General features: G+C 40.6%; 2 protein-coding genes and 10 non-coding genes across 16 annotated transcripts in view; 9 read left to right on the forward strand and 3 right to left on the reverse strand.

Moving 5' to 3' along the window:
* The first annotated feature begins 4 nt into the window (after window positions 1-4).
* On the forward strand, window positions 5-9,178 carry Taf1d (TATA-box binding protein associated factor, RNA polymerase I subunit D). Of its 2 annotated transcripts, XR_005974737.1 has the most exons (12): window positions 5-384; window positions 1,565-1,662; window positions 2,286-2,661; window positions 3,641-3,816; window positions 4,358-4,409; window positions 5,291-5,460; window positions 6,305-6,358; window positions 7,087-7,124; window positions 7,319-7,350; window positions 8,206-8,238; window positions 8,657-8,701; window positions 9,116-9,178. XR_005974737.1 is itself a non-coding variant. In XM_041657143.1 (6 exons), the coding sequence occupies exons 2-6, from the start codon at window positions 1,592-1,594 to the stop codon at window positions 5,384-5,386; spliced, it is 771 nt and encodes a 256-aa protein (XP_041513077.1). In that variant the 5' UTR covers window positions 5-384; window positions 1,565-1,591; the 3' UTR covers window positions 5,387-6,154. The 2 variants fall into 2 exon arrangements, 1 of the variants encoding a protein (XP_041513077.1); XM_041657143.1 differs by lacking the exons at window positions 6,305-6,358; window positions 7,087-7,124; window positions 7,319-7,350; ... (1 more) ...; window positions 8,657-8,701; window positions 9,116-9,178 and having other exon boundaries at window positions 5,291-6,154.
* On the forward strand, window positions 6,074-6,201 carry LOC121452075. The gene has a single exon (XR_005974810.1). It is a non-coding gene; the product is annotated as a small nucleolar RNA SNORA40 (small nucleolar RNA).
* On the forward strand, window positions 6,910-7,040 carry LOC121452071. Its single transcript, XR_005974806.1, has one exon. It is a non-coding gene; the product is annotated as a small nucleolar RNA SNORA18 (small nucleolar RNA).
* On the forward strand, window positions 7,163-7,235 carry LOC121452026. The gene has a single exon (XR_005974768.1). It is a non-coding gene; the product is annotated as a small nucleolar RNA SNORD5 (small nucleolar RNA).
* LOC121452066 lies at window positions 7,937-8,073 on the forward strand. The gene has a single exon (XR_005974801.1). It is a non-coding gene; the product is annotated as a small nucleolar RNA SNORA8 (small nucleolar RNA).
* Window positions 8,300-8,431, forward strand: LOC121452069. The gene has a single exon (XR_005974804.1). It is a non-coding gene; the product is annotated as a small nucleolar RNA SNORA1 (small nucleolar RNA).
* LOC121452065 lies at window positions 8,766-8,835 on the forward strand. The gene has a single exon (XR_005974800.1). It is a non-coding gene; the product is annotated as a small nucleolar RNA Z40 (small nucleolar RNA).
* A 35-nt stretch (window positions 9,179-9,213) lies between the features above and the next one.
* Window positions 9,214-9,332, forward strand: LOC121452070. The gene has a single exon (XR_005974805.1). It is a non-coding gene; the product is annotated as a small nucleolar RNA SNORA32 (small nucleolar RNA).
* Window positions 9,222-14,853, reverse strand: part of Cep295 (centrosomal protein 295) — a 41,004-nt gene continuing 35,372 nt past the window's right edge. The window contains exons 20-30 of one of the 4 annotated variants that reach the window (XM_041657140.1): window positions 14,278-14,380; window positions 13,684-13,929; window positions 12,724-12,872; window positions 12,098-12,242; window positions 11,337-11,857; window positions 10,786-10,923; window positions 10,487-10,568; window positions 10,274-10,357; window positions 10,092-10,191; window positions 9,915-10,014; window positions 9,222-9,835 (exon numbers count right to left, since the gene is read on the reverse strand). In XM_041657140.1, the coding sequence (XP_041513074.1) occupies window positions 9,797-9,835; window positions 9,915-10,014; window positions 10,092-10,191; window positions 10,274-10,357; window positions 10,487-10,568; window positions 10,786-10,923; window positions 11,337-11,857; window positions 12,098-12,242; window positions 12,724-12,872; window positions 13,684-13,929; window positions 14,278-14,380 (1,707 nt within the window). In that variant the 3' untranslated portion in view covers window positions 9,222-9,796. Of the gene's footprint in view, window positions 10,015-10,091; window positions 10,192-10,273; window positions 10,358-10,486; window positions 10,569-10,785; window positions 10,924-11,336; window positions 11,858-12,097; window positions 12,243-12,723; window positions 12,873-13,683; window positions 13,930-14,277; window positions 14,381-14,853 lie in introns of all 4 variants that reach the window. The other 3 variants (XM_041657139.1, XM_041657138.1, XM_041657137.1) reach the window with 3 other exon arrangements.
* LOC121452068 lies at window positions 9,467-9,598 on the forward strand. The gene has a single exon (XR_005974803.1). It is a non-coding gene; the product is annotated as a small nucleolar RNA SNORA25 (small nucleolar RNA).
* Window positions 14,467-14,536, reverse strand: LOC121452072. Its single transcript, XR_005974807.1, has one exon. It is a non-coding gene; the product is annotated as a small nucleolar RNA U2-30 (small nucleolar RNA).
* LOC121452073 lies at window positions 14,689-14,768 on the reverse strand. The gene has a single exon (XR_005974808.1). It is a non-coding gene; the product is annotated as a small nucleolar RNA U2-19 (small nucleolar RNA).

Here is a 14,853-nt window from a genome sequence, read left to right on the forward strand (position 1 = left end):
GGGAACGGTCTTTTCGACGTGGTGGAGGAGGAAGACGCCAGTGTTTGCGTTGGGAACCCGGTCTGGCGCGACCGAACGGTGGGGGCCGCGGGTAGGGCAGGCCGGGGCTCTTTGTCGACTGTCCGCACGGAGTCGGCACTGAGATCGGGCGAGGCGCGGCGGTTGAGGCCTTGGGCCCTGCTCGGAGCCTTTGCAGGCCGCGCGGGCTCCCGGTCGCTGTCGGGCCAGGAAGGTCCTCTAGGTGCCTTGTGCTCCCTGCCTATATCTCTTAGAGCGTTTAGAGGCTCTTGTCAGTCTGCCCACGGCGTGTGTTCGCACCAGTAGCTTGACACTCACCACGTGGCCTCCAAACTTGGAGATTCACAATTGGAAACCGCCATACAGGTATGATTGATTTCGAGATAGGTTGCTGCAGTGTAGTTTGCAATTACCTTAGAATTTACACACAGATATATTGTTGGTACAAACGGCCTAAGTGTGTTACATTTTGGTTTTTGGAACCTGTCCTGGAACTAGCACTTGTAGACCAGACTGCCCTCGAACTCACAGAGATCCACCTTCCTTTGCCTCCCAAGTGCTGGGATTAAAGGCGTGCACCACCACCGGCCAGGCTACATTGTTTTAATGGATTAATTTAAACAATTGATGTCTAAAGTCTTAGTCACCTGGTTTTCTTATCCTTCAAAATTCTGATTAGTTTAGATCTAGAATTTGTGTAGCCTAGAATAATGTTGAAGTTTTTTTTTTTTTTTTGTATGTGCTGGTGTTTTGCCTGCCTTTTATGTGCACCACGTGCGTGCAGTACCCAGGGAAGAGTTCATCGAATTCCCTAAAACTGGTTGCAGCTGTCCACTCCCCTTGGTGGTTTTTGGAGACAGGGTTTCTCTATTTAACAGGTCTGGTGCCCTGGCATCTGCTTTGTAGATCAGGCTGTACGCGAACTGAATGCCGTCTGCATCTGCCTCCCGAGATCTGGGATTAAAGGCATGCGCCGCCGCCACCTGCCCAGTTACAGCCCTTTTTAAGCAGCCATGAGGGTGCTGGGAATTTAATTTCTGGTCCACTGAAGTGCAGCCCAGTACTCTTAATGCTAAGCCATCTGTCCAGACTCACCCCAGAGGTTCCTGTGTGTTCTTTCTTAGGGATTACAGGCCTGTGGGCGTTTTGACCAGTAGTTTAGTTTTGCACCACAATCTCAGTAATGATGCTCTTGTTTCAGCCTTCCATGGGTACTCATTGGAAGTAGTAATACTATATTAATTACTGTGTGGCTGGCTGGTGGTAAAGTCACTGAGGTGTTCAGGTAAATTTAAATAGAAAAAAAAACTGCATTGCAATGTGGTTTCTTATGCCTGGATTCCTGGTGGTGTCCGGGAAGCCAAAAAACATACCATCTCATGTAGCTGGAGTTAAGAGAATTGTGAGCCACCGAGTGTAATCTAAAGTGGACTATCCTCAGATCGATTTTTATCTGAATTCACGTGGTGGTATGGTGTATGCTTAACTTTAATGAAGACTCTTGAATGTTCGGGAAGGTGCATAACACTGAAATTTGTAATTGCAGAAAACTGGGTAAGGCAGAGAGAAAGTGATGGCTCAGTCAGAAGGGAACTCTGTTGACTGCATGACACCTGATGGAGCTGACGACACTGGAAACCACAGGTAAGGCAGATGGTGGGTAAACTTCTAGGTTCAGTGCACAGTTCAATTTATTTTGAGACAAGGGCTCAGTAGTGACCACTGGTGGGCTCATTCAAATGACAATGCCTATGCCCCCAAGAGCTGGGATTAAAGGCGTATTAAGACGCCCTGCTATAATTGTACTACAGAAAACTCTCCGAGCTAAAAACGGGACATATTTTTATCTTAGGATAAGATAAGACGAAATTGACTTTTGTCCCATAGGTAGTGCTTTACTGGTTAAGCAGATGATTTGTGGAGCTTTTCTCTTGAAAGATAAAATTGAACATTTAACAAGCTGGTGCTTTAAATATGATGGCTATATTAACTGTACTTGGTCCATTCTAAAATGTTGGGTATGATTTGGGGGGGCTGGCTTTTGAAGGAATGTCCATTTAAACTTTGAACATTTTCATCCAGTTTGTCTTAAGTGTACTTTGCCTGCAGTCTGTATCATAGGAGTTCTTGGTTCTCCAAACAGGAGAGGTCATTGAGCTCCTTCAAGCTGGAGTTGTAAATACTGCCTGAGCAGCCTCGCCACTCAGGAATGGGAACTGTTTCTAGTGATGAGTCAGTAATGCAGTTTATTTATTTATCTATTTTAGTGATGACTCATCTGAAAGCTTATTTAAAACACAGTACATTCCTTTACCCACACAAAAGCAAAGAAAGCCTACTGCAAAATGTGTCATTTCACCTGCGAACGTTGAAACTGACTCTTCAAGTGACTCCTCTATAGAACCAAGGCCTTTGACTTTAAAGGCCATTTTTGAAAGATTTAAGAAAAAGAAACGGAAAAAGAGGAAATACAAGCCAAAGTCGAGACCAAGGGAAAGACCATCTGGAATAAAGAACACTAGAAACCCTAGGAGGTCACAAATAGATGTGAAACAAATTAAAGACAAAGGAGCTGTGCTTCCATTCTTAGAATCTGAAAATGGAAGAAAACCCTTACCTTGGAAGAAAATTTTAACATATGAGGTGAGTCATTTTCATGTATGTGGTAAAATTAAATGGGGTTGATGTCCCCCCCCCCCTTCCTCTTCCAGTCAGGGATTCTCAGTAACAGCTCTGACTATCCCAGAACTTTGTAGACTAGATGACATGTTTGTTAGCCATTCTTAGTTAAGGTGTACCTGGAACACACTTGGTTACTTTGACACTAAACATAGTGGCTTCTATGTAAAGTCTGTTTCTGTCTTAAGTTCGAGTATTTCTGAGTGAAGTCTGCACTGGCATTTTTTAGTGTGCATACAGTTTCAGAGAATGATGTTCCAAGTGTTCTATGCAGAAAAGCCCTTTATCTTGTCTCAAATACTCTCAAGTATACCATGCCCAACTTTCATTTCAGTAGCCCAAGTCAAACCTTGGCATCACTTGCTCAAGTCCATTTTTAGAAGTGCCCAAAAGGCTGGAGAATAGGAACATAGAGGATGCTGCTTGCTAGCTGGTCATGCATTGGTAACCCAGCAGCCCTTGCTGAAGAACATGTAAGGACATAGGGTCACAGCCATCTCTAACCCCAGTGATGCTTCCTTCAGTTCTCTGAGGGCACCAGGCATGCATACAGTGCACATGTAGGCAGTCAGAACACCCATATGCATGAAATTAGGAAAATTTGAGTGCCCAGATAATTAAGTTTTTAAAGTATTTGAGTATTAAATGTAGAAATGCACATAGTCCTTTGGAATTTGTAAACAGAAAGGATTAATGTCATTCTTTCCATGTATATGCATGTACAGCCTTAGCATAGCTTGCCAATTTAGGTTGTCTTTCTATTCAGCTTGTTCTTGGTACTGTCTACACCTTCCAAGTCTGGAATTATAGTACACTCAGCATTTACATGTTTTCTGTTTCCAAATCTGGTCCACTTGATGCACAGTGAGCCATCTCTCAGCCCCTTGTAGAATTTCAGGCTTTATTATATTTAATTTAAGGAATTGTGTTTTCTGACTTGAAGCAAGCTGTTGCAAGAGGATTTTTTCACCACATTGAAAAACTCAAGTATGAGCACCATCTTAAGGAATGCTTGGAACAAATGCATGCTGGGGAAGATTTAGAAAAGGAAGACTTCGACAGCCGGAGACACAAGTACATGGATGATGATGGTCCTCTTTCTCCCATTGACGAGCCATTGTAAGTTGGATCTTGAAGAATAATTTGTTCCTAGGCTAGGCTTCGTGGTTTGTGTTTTTATTTTTTATTTTTTTGATTTTTTTTTGAGACAGGATTTCTCCATAGCTTTTTGGTTCCTGTCCTGAAACTAGCTCTTATAGACCAGGCTGGCCTTGAACTCACAGAGATCTGCCTCCCGAGTGCTGGGATTAAAGGCGTGCGCCACCACCGCCTGGCCTTGTGTTTTTATTTTTTAAGGTAACTTAATGTGCAATTCCACATTTAGCTATATAGCTTTGGCTGGGCTTGGACTCATTACCTCTTTTCCAAGTGCTAGTGGTAAAGACATGTGACCTTGCTAGACTAACCATCCACTGATCTAATGCTGAAGCAGTAACAATAATTTCCACCACATTTAGGATTGTTTATGTTAAGTAGATGCACAGGGTATTGATTTGGAGACAGGATATTATGTATTCCTTAGAGTATAAGTCTTTTAGCATCAAAATATAAGGTAAGATATGTGATATGTTTTTAATGTTTTATGTTTTTAATGTTACAGGACAGAAGACGAGACAACAAGTCCTGAGTCTGAATGCGATATCAAATTGGTTGTAAGTGATCTTTATTATTTATGGAATGTAGAAGTTGGGTTTTTTTTTTTGCCAGGGACAGAAGAGGTAGCTTTATTATAGAAACGCTGAGCCAGCAGGTTTAAAATAGAGACAGACTTTCAAGTGCACACCAGTCCAGACTCCCCTCCAGTTTCTCACATGTTTGTCCTCTGCAGTAGTCACTTCCTTAGTGTCTCAGACACAGGAATGTAGAAGCTGTATACAGTTGCTTCTATAAAAATTTTGTTTAAACTTAACATAGGAGACATAAGAATGGAAATACCCAAGGATATTTGATATTGAGCTTTTTTTCTATTGCTGCTCTTAATGCTTATCCCCGATGTTGGGATTCAAAGCTCAGGGCTATGCATTTACATTATGACAAGTTACTCATACTCAGGGTGTGTTCCTGCAATCATGTGTGGAGGCTGGAAGTCAGTATCCTTTCTTAATTTTGTCAGATAATATCAACCCTGATATCACAGACCAGTGGATTAACATCCTAGCACTTTTCTTCCTGCTATAGGCATGACTCTATTCTTAAGGGTTTTTTTGCTTAATAAATTATTACATATTAGTGTTTTGCCTGCAGACATATCCATGTCTGATAATCTGGGGAGGTCAAGAAGAGGTCACTGAAGTTAAACACGTTGGTGCTTGGAATTGAATATTAGTCTTCCGTTAGGAAGATAAGCCAGTATTATCTCTGCACTTACTAAAATGCTTTGTAATTAACATTTAAGTAGTCTAATATTTATGTGGGCTGACATGAGAAAATAATGTAGATGTTAATTTGGACTTTGAATAAATAGATGTAGCTCTCATCCACCTGTCAGTGGTGAGCTTAGTTGCTAACAGTGATTTTTTTTCTTTAAATGTAGCAAAACAGTTGCTTCATAATAAGCTCAGAATTTCCAAAGAGAAATTTAGAACAAAAGAAGACCAAGAAAGAATCTGCATTCTCTAAAAAAAACTAAGGGTAAACATAACTGCACAAGAGAGCACGCTGAACAGCCTGGAAAGGAAATGTACATCTGACTTATCAAAGAAGGTAAAGAACACTCAGAAACAGTGACTTAATAGAAAGACATGACTACAGGTGTTTCATTTGGCAAGTACATGAAGAAAGTACCTGAGCCAGCTTGCGAAAGAAGCCACAGGACTGGGAAAGCAAATACTTAGGAATTTCTTTTTAGAGCTTGGATACTGGAACATTAAAAACAATTGTGATACTGATCCTGGAAGAAAAATGCTAATAGGAAATCCTACACGTCTTTCTGGTTTCAGGAACCCCAGCCCAGTGACTGATTCCAAACAAAGTTTTTAAAACAGAATCATATCTTTGTGTTTAGCTTGCATGAATGTGTGTATACATCCTAGTACCCAGGGCCAGAAAGTATCAGGGCTCTTGGAAATGGAGTTTACAAGATGGTATTAACCAGCCATCTTGTGAGGTGAGGGATGTAAGCTAAATCACATCCTCTAAGAATGCTCTTCTTTGAACAGACTTTTCATACACTCTTTCTCCCAAACACAGCTCCAGGATGCTACAACCCCTGTGTGCTAACTTCTGACTAGGTGTGTAGTTCTTTAGTCAAAGAGTGTCTTTCCCTAGGATACTTCATACATCCTGTGGTCACACTGTAAAGCTGGCTTTTGTGGGCAGCACTTGTGTATGTTTTTGTTCAGGTGGTGGACAAAGGCAGGTTAGACAGGTGCAAAAATAAATCCTCTTTTGCAACCCAGAACTCATTGTTCAATATGAGTTTTGATACATACAAGAAGGAATATATATAATTCAGCATCAAGGGATTATGGTATTGATGAGGTTAGTTCTTCACTATCCTGGACTTTTGAGGCATAGGTATCTAATGATGAATGTTTCTTTTTTAAAGGCTTTATGAAGTCAGAATTGAAGATACCCATGAAGGGATGTTTGTTTCAATGTAGTAAGTGGCATATTATCAGTTTATATCTTCAGAGTTGTGTGAAAGGGGAGTGCTCTAGCCTTCAGTAAATCCTGGAGCATGTTCAAGCATGAATATTTAGAAATAATTTGAAATGAGAAGTTTAGCAGGTGAAGGCTATAAGGCCTCATACTTAAGTTAAAATATTACCTATAAACGTTCTGAAACGTATAATTAATCTCAAATACAGGTGGTAGCACAAACCTTTAACTTTAAACCCAGCACTATGGAGACAGGCGGGTGGATTTCTATGAGTTCAAGGCTAGCCTGGCATATAAGAGCTAGTTTCCAGGACAGCCAGTGCTGGACAGAGAGAACCCTGCCCTAAAAACAAACCAAAATAAATTAGCAAATAATAGTATATGTGTACTGGTGATTAGAACAGTTTGGTAAAGAATTCTTACCATGTGGTAAACTGATTAGTATTTGAGAACACAGCCTTCTAAGAGCCTAACTGTTCTGTGATGACTTTTTGTGATTTCCTTCAGCTCCTATTTGTAGATGTTCATATGTAGGCTTCACAATGATTGCTTTTTGAGGTCTATCCCGATGGGGCTTCCTCAGTAGCCACACATCGTTGGAAACGCCTCATATAGTAACTTGTGGTTGCTTGACTCACAGGGCTGCTCGTGGTTAGGTCTGTGAAAGAAACTACAAGACATCTAAAATGTTTGAAGCAATAATATATCACCTTTTCTTTTAAACTTCAGGCCCTGGTATGCCTTCACAATGATTAGTATGATGTTAGGTAAGTCTGGCACTGTATCTTGGGGAAGTATAGTAACAGTTCAAATGATGAATTAAAACTGTTCAGCTGCTGAATGATACAGACATGAACTAAAACTTAATTCTGATAGAACTGACTACAGCTATTAACTCTGGACAGTGAACTTAGTTTTCATAACTGGAAATCCAATCTTAAAATCTTATGTCCTATTCTAGGAATGAGTAAGCAGAACTCTTCAAACACACTGGTAAGTGAAACTGAATCTTGTTGGTTTTTATTGTGTTCTCAGCAAAAACAATTGCTTTATGTATAGACTAGAAAAACCGTTTCTTTGTGCTTTCATGTCATGCTAAGTGTCTAGAAATGATGTTTGAGTTCTTTAATGATACACTCCTGTAATCCTAGTAGTTGGGAGCAAGGATCAAGTTAGAGGCCAGCCTGGGGAACAGGGAAACTTGCTGAGTAGGTAACTCACTAGATAAAGAGCCATCGGTCCCAGAGTACCACAGTTCAGAACCATTGCAGCCAGGCAGTCTTGATAGCCAAACCTGGGATCTCTGGCTTCAGTGAGAAACACTCAACCAGCAGTGTGTGTTGCAGTTTACATAATGCAGATACATTAGGCCAGTTAATGGTTTGATTTGGGCAATTTTCCAGTGGGAGTGGAATGAAGGCTCTGAGATGGAATGCTGCATAAACTGAACAGCTGAAAGCCCATCCAGCCTCCTTAACATGTGGAATGTTTGTATGATTTAGAGGAGATAATGATTAGGAGATTAGGACCGTATCATTAGTTTCTTCATTAGGAACACCAGGCTGAGGGTTTAGGAATTGGCACTGCATGGTATCTGCACTCAGCATTCCTTTCCTGCTGGTGTGTTCAAAAGACAGTGCAACAGAAATTCACTATCTGGCATCGTTGGTGTCTTGGCTTTGTGCAAGATAACCTGGTATTTCTAATGATACAGTTATTTTATACTGGATATGGGTGCCCTGTGGAGGTCAGAGCAAGTTTGATTGAAATACGGGTTCTAGGGAGTAATTGGTCTAAGCTTGGTGGCATCACCTGCTTGATGAAACTACTCACTCTTTTTATTCCTAGGGTGTCAACAAGTGAGAGGCCTGGTTTAAAATGGTAAGGCCCCATTTCTGTTTGCTTCTAGATGGTTTTATTTGATGCATAGTGCATGAGGCTGAGCCTCATTCTACTTAAGATGGGCACTGTCAGTCAGTGTCTAGAACTGGTGAATGTGGCTAAATTGAGACACAGGTCATGCTTCCATCACAGTAGATGCATTACAGTGGTGACAATGAGGCCTGTGACATTTGCCCACTATAATCTTGGGTTTGAAGACATGTTAATAATTAATTTCATAGCAGCTGGAGAGATGGCTCAGTGGTTAAGAGCACTCTTGGTTCCCAGCAACCACATGGTGGCTCACAACCATCTGTAATGAGATCTGGTGCCCTCTTCTGGCCTGTAGGCATACATACAGACGGAATACTGAGAATACTGTATACATTCATAATACTTTCTGTGTTCAATCTTTTAGGTTCCTAAAGTAAATTGGTTTGAAGAAGGCACCAGAATTTTTATGGTAAGATGCTAGCTTGAGATGATAGACTGAAATTTGCTGCTCTGGAAAGACACTACCAGTAAGATGATGTTGTGATGATAGACAATGTTCAACTGCTCTGAATGGGCTGAGTGAAATAGCCTCTCTGAACATCATCTATTGGTGGATCTCTCAAATATAAACACAAAGGATCTTTGAATCTGGTGAACAGTGTTGGAATGTAGCTTACATATGTGAGCAAGACAATCTGGCTTCATAGCCCATCTGGCTATGAACTAACAGTCCTGCCCTCTCCGAAGGGCCGTGGTTTCAGACAATATTTATTGCACGGAGCAATTTGAGATGAGAATTTTCAACACAGATAATTTTGGGCAGTGGATTTTAGGATACTAAATGAGTAACCTCAATCTTAATTATACATTTTTTTTTCCACAGGTGAAAAACTGAATTAGTCATGAGTGTTCTGGCTTAAATTCAAGGAGAGACGAGAACAAAAGGCAAGTAGTAGTAGTCATTTAATGTTCTTATTGTAATGGTCATTACCAAGGCTTTGAGAATTCAGTTTCTTATTTGCTGTGGACATGACCATAAAAAAATTCCCAATAGGTTTTCTATGTGCTGCTTGCTAGCAGTTAACCTGTTGGGGACATTTTATTCCTGATGAGTAAATTCCTATGATTATGTTAGAATGCTCAGGTACTGACCTCTACCTTGTTCTTGTTCTACAGGGCTAAAGAGTACAATCAGACAGAGTGAAAGGTGCGTATGCAAGAAACACTTCAAAGAGGGTCATTTCAAAGAGGGCTTGTTGGACTGTAAAACCAAAAGCTCTTTACGCTGTGACCAAAGATTGATGTTCTTTACAGAAGAAAGCAGGCACTTGATAGTAGTGTTGTGTTTTTCTGAGAAGAGAACATGCATTCCCCAAGTCAAAAAAGCTGTGAGAGCTTAACTTAATTCTTTTTTTATCTCCCTTCAGAAATCTGGGAACCATGTGACTCAGGATGGAGAGCAGTGGAATCAAATCCCTTAAATAAAAATTTATTTACAATAAATAATTTTGTCTAGCTTTATACATGAAACTAAAAGAAAACCCTTTACACAGTTTATAGGAAGTCAGCATGTATTTTTGGCTCGAAGTTTCTCTAGTGTTTTCTGTAGAAGGAATGAAAATTAATTTAGTTTTGTTTGAATTTTGTTTGCTTTTTAGAGGGAAAAACTGGCTTCTGCTCACCTTATGAAATTCTTTTGCCCTTGCTATATTTTGGGCACAGACTTCTTGCTTTGTTTTTTCTTCTCTTGGCTGTTTTACCTCAGCTAACTGCCTGTATAATCTGTAAGAAATGTACATGGGATTAAATCGGCATTAATGGCTAAATACTACCAGTAAATAAAATAACAATGTCCATACCTTAGTGCCCTCTGGTGTATGAGGGATTGTGTGGTCCTTTTCTCTTCAGGGAGAGGTGCTCTGACTTTACTGACACCCTTCCGGCGGCTCAGGGACAAACCTAAAATTAAGGGATGGATTAAAGGATTTCTTTAGGTTCTTAATCTCATGTTTTGTAAAAAAAAAAAAAAAAGGAAACATACCTGTTGTGAGTTGAGTTTTATTCCGCATCTCTCTCTGTCTCTGGTAGGATCGCTCCATAAATGTCTTTTTTCTTTTCATTGTGACTGCAAATTTTTAAAAGTCTTTACAGAAATCCTCATTTCAGTTAAATGAGGATTTAACTGGCTAGGCAGTAGTGGTGCTTTGAAGCAGAGGCAGGCAGATCTATGAGTTCGAGGCCAGCCTGGACTTACCTGAAGGTGCCACTTGGGGTTGATCCATACCAGACTCTAATACAGCTCCAAAAACAGAGGTTTCTGTTGAACACGGACCTGCCTGATTTTGAGAAAGTAACTTTGTTTTGCTGTGTTTTCTAGGCTTTGTTAGAAAACAACCAAATCTTGGGGCCCCCATTTAACTTTGCAGACCAGGTACCATTGGGCAAAAGTTGCTGCTGGCACCAACTCCTGCATAACTTAACCTGTTTAAGGCACAAAACATGCTGCCTGACTAAGGGGTTGAGCAAGTCCTCCACAGGGCTAATGGCATTTACCTGGGAACAGCTCTGTGCTTCACTGCCTCTCTCTTCAAGGGTTAAGTTAGCAAGATCTGTTTCAGCAATGCTGATGTCACTGGTGCTTACTAGAGTGAGATCTGGTTCTTCCATTATACCATAGCCAGATTCTGTTTCCTGTTTAACAATTCAAAGAGGAGCATGTCTTATGTTTGGGTCGATACAGTATTTCTCTGTAAAAGCCCTGTCTTGGAACTTGCTCTGTAATCTACCCGCCTCCCCAAGTGGTGAGATAAAGGTGTGCACCACCTGGTTAGTCTAAAACTGCATAAAAACTCAGGACCTATGGGAGGAGCAGTGTGGAAGAACTGGGTGTCCTTGGTCTGGCTTTGAATTCAGACCCTTTTTGAATCTTTTGGCTGGTCACCACCTGCCCATCTCTGCCTTCTTAGCATAAAGTAAGACCACAGCTTGTTGACTATAACGTTGGAAATAAGTAGCCTAATGAACTGAACCAAACTTGCATGGCTGTTTTCAATTCTGCTGGAAAGATTTCTCAGGAAGAGGGTGCTGTTTTACAAAACACTTACCCAGACAGGAATAGAGCTCGGAAATGAATTTGTAATGTGCTCTGCTTCTGATACCTGAGATGGATTTGTGGTTTCAGTTTTAAATCTGTTCTGAATAGATATTTCATTTTGAACACTCAATGAATGAGACCCCTCGGAGTTTTCTACAGGTGGATTTATAATAGCTTCATTCTTATCTTGAGTGAGCCTTTGGCTTTGTGGCAGTGTAACCACTTTTCTTGACAGCTCCTCAAAGCCCAGCATAGAGGTAGAAGAGCCTGGAGAACTCCGCAGGAGGTGTAACTGATTAAATACAGTGGAACCATCAGGAGAACTGCACACTGGACTCTGGTTCTCTGTTGAGGACTGAAAATGAACACTTTTTTCCTTATTTTGTATTTCTGTCTGTTCAGAATAGTCATGGTTTTCCCTGCCTTGGGAGGCACCTCTTGCTTCGATGCTGTAAATACTTGGTAGATCAGCATGTTGGCTTTCCTGTGAAGAGAATTCTGGTAGAAGCTGCTTGAAAGATTGTTCAGGTCCTGCAGTAAAAAAAGTTAACAAAGTCAGCATAAATACTGGATAGAGAAAGTCACATTTTAAGTAGAATGCAAACAGGGTTTTATGACCTACAGTTTTAGATGGGAAAGTTGATATATAAGCACAAAAAATCACCAGGGTTCTGAACAACAAATACTTAAGTTAGTTAAGTATATATTACATAATTACATTATTTAATGAACAGATCCTCAAAAAGAGGAAAGTCTTGGGCTTTCACGTACCTCCAGCACCAAAACTCTGTGTTGCAGCATGAGCTAGGCTAATAACATCAGGCTGCTCTGAATTGGCCCTAAGTGCTGTGAAACAAGCTGTGCTTCTGGAGGATTCCTTAACATCAGGTTTCTTAGATGAAGATTCGGAGCTCTGCTGAAAACAAAGGCTGAAATACTGACTCTGTATTATAACAACCCATACCCTGCCCGGAATGATCTAGTTGCCGTGAGCTAATTAACCACTTTCTCTGATTTCTGTAAACATACTTAATGCTGAGTGTGGAAGCTGGGATGGAGAAGGGGAACAGCACCTCGTAGAGCTACAAAGTCCACAAAACAGCTGTTGTTTCTGCCTTTAGAAAAACAGTACTAATCCTATAATTTGTGTTGTCAAATGGTCTTAGTGAACTGTCAGCATGCTTACTGATGTAAGTATGAAAAGTATTTCCTCCCTTGGTGTTGGAGACTTGAGTGCAAGGACTTATGTTCTATTCAGTCCCAACCCCCCAGAAAGACAGACAGGCTGAGCGTGATGGTGTGCACCACCACATGGGTCAGCCTGTCTTGGTAACTTAAGCTTGGACTACAAAAAAAGAACAGGATGAAACAAATCACTTATGTAAACTTTAATTTACCTCATGAAAGTCTCTGTTGTCTTGAGAAATCCCAGAGGAGGATGGTGATAAGTCAAAATCTAGATATGGCTTCAAGGGTTTAAAGAGCTGGTGATGCAAGTGTGGAAATACATGTTTCAGTTCTGGAAAGTCAAGGTCCACACCTGAAACTTGGAGGGAGGGAAAGAAAGGGAAGGTTTAGTGAGACTTGGAAAAGGGTTCAGACATTTCTGATATAGCAGGATTACTTCCATTTATTTTCCATGCTCAGTCATGATTGTTACCGGGTATAAATGGAATCTTCTAGTGAGTCTAGAAACTAAAATTCAAATCTCCATTTTACCAGCTTCATAGGCTTCTATGGTTAATTAGGAATGAAAGCCACATAAAACTATCTGGGAAAGCTTAACTATAAGCTTTGGGTTCTTGCTCAGCTCAATTCATGATTAATAATGTAAAATGGGAAATGTTCACTATACTGTCTTGTTATTGGGGTGCACGTACTGGATCTTATGTGCAAATCTCATTTAATTTCAAATTCTTCAATGGTTTCATGACAGGAATCTCACTCAAATCCCTGCCTTAGTTGTAGGGAGATGTCTCCATTAATCTCTTCACACTTTTTTTGTTGTTTAAAAATTATCTTCATTTATTTATGTGTTTGATGTACATGTGCATGCCATGGTGCACCTGCCACAATGCTTGTGTATAGGACAGCGATAACTTTCAGAAGTCAGATCTCTCAACCATGTGGATTCTGGGGACTGAACATAAGGTGGGTCATGGGTTGACAGCAAGTACCTTTAATGTAAAGCCATCTAGCTGGCCCCTACTATTCTCCAGATGCCTTGTCTCATAAATGCCCTCAATATCTATGGCATAAATGATGTGCAGGTGATAAAGAATACGAAGTTCAAACAATACTTAAAACTAAAGACGATGAAAGGTGAAAGCTAGGAAAATACTCTTTTAAAATTTTACCCTGCAAGTCTGTTTTTTCAGGTATCAAATTTGCTTCATGTAAATCCTTGTCTATGATCTGTTGAACATGCGTAGGATCGGATGCCTTTTCTTCCTCCTTGGGCAATAGAGACTCACTAGCACCCACGGGGTGCAGCTGCTGATAAATGACTGGCGTTAAAGGCACTGCACAACTAAAAGGAGAAGTCTCTTCTTGTTTAGTGGTAGAGTCTTGTTCTTGAAGCTCCATCTGTTCCGAAAATGACTCTAAAATTTGAGTTTAATCAAAACATTTAGTTAACATTTGTAACACATTAATTTAATGGCTGGCTACTTCCTCACAAACATGTCATAGCAGTATATATTGCTGAGACTGATGCAACCAGAAATCTGTTCAGAGAGATTTCCACTAAATGGGATGATGTGCCAAAGTGCATGAGTGACTGTTGTTTATAGTATTCTATTCAACACTGATGTTTTCCTTTGTAGGCTTGAGACAGCTTTCCCCCAAACACACCACCAGGACACAGCATGGAGAAGCAGTGCTTCCTCCATCACCACACTGGCACGCAGCCAGTGCCGCTCCTTCACTGCATTCACAAAGTTTGATAGTACCTGGATCTGTAAGGCTCAAATCTGTGACTTCATAGCTTAAGAAGCTTCCAGTAGAAACAGTTACTGAAGATAACAGCTCCTGAGACATCTCTTGTGTTTCAGCCTAAAATTTCAAAGACAATATTGGATCATAATGTATCAGGACAACAAGAAAAACCACAAATGATCAACAGTGCTAGTTGTTAATTCTGAGCTCAGGTCAAGTGTAGAAACCTTCATAGTGACAAGGTTCAGTATTAACGCCTTTTCATCATTGCTCAGAAATGATTTTCTCTCTCTCCTCTCTCTCCTCTCTCTCTCTCTCTCTCTCTCTCTCTCTCTCTCTCTCTCTCACACACACACACACACACACACACCCTTCTCTCAGCACACACAGACCCTAACCGTTTTAAGCTATTTTGTAGTTTTGCTTCTCAGAACTGTAGAGATCATGCACCAAGCAGACCAAAAGGTCTTCTGATGCTCAGATTTGGCTATTTTCATCATTGATCCACCTCAGTAGATCTCAGAGAACAAAGTTTCTAACAAACTAAACAGAAACACAGAACCAAACAGCTCAATATAGTAAACACAAAG

The sequence above is a fragment of the Microtus oregoni genome, unplaced genomic scaffold (assembly GCF_018167655.1).
Source record: "Microtus oregoni isolate MIOR12 unplaced genomic scaffold, Mior012 000008F_ref0000371, whole genome shotgun sequence".
Classification (NCBI taxonomy): domain Eukaryota; kingdom Metazoa; phylum Chordata; class Mammalia; order Rodentia; family Cricetidae; genus Microtus; species Microtus oregoni.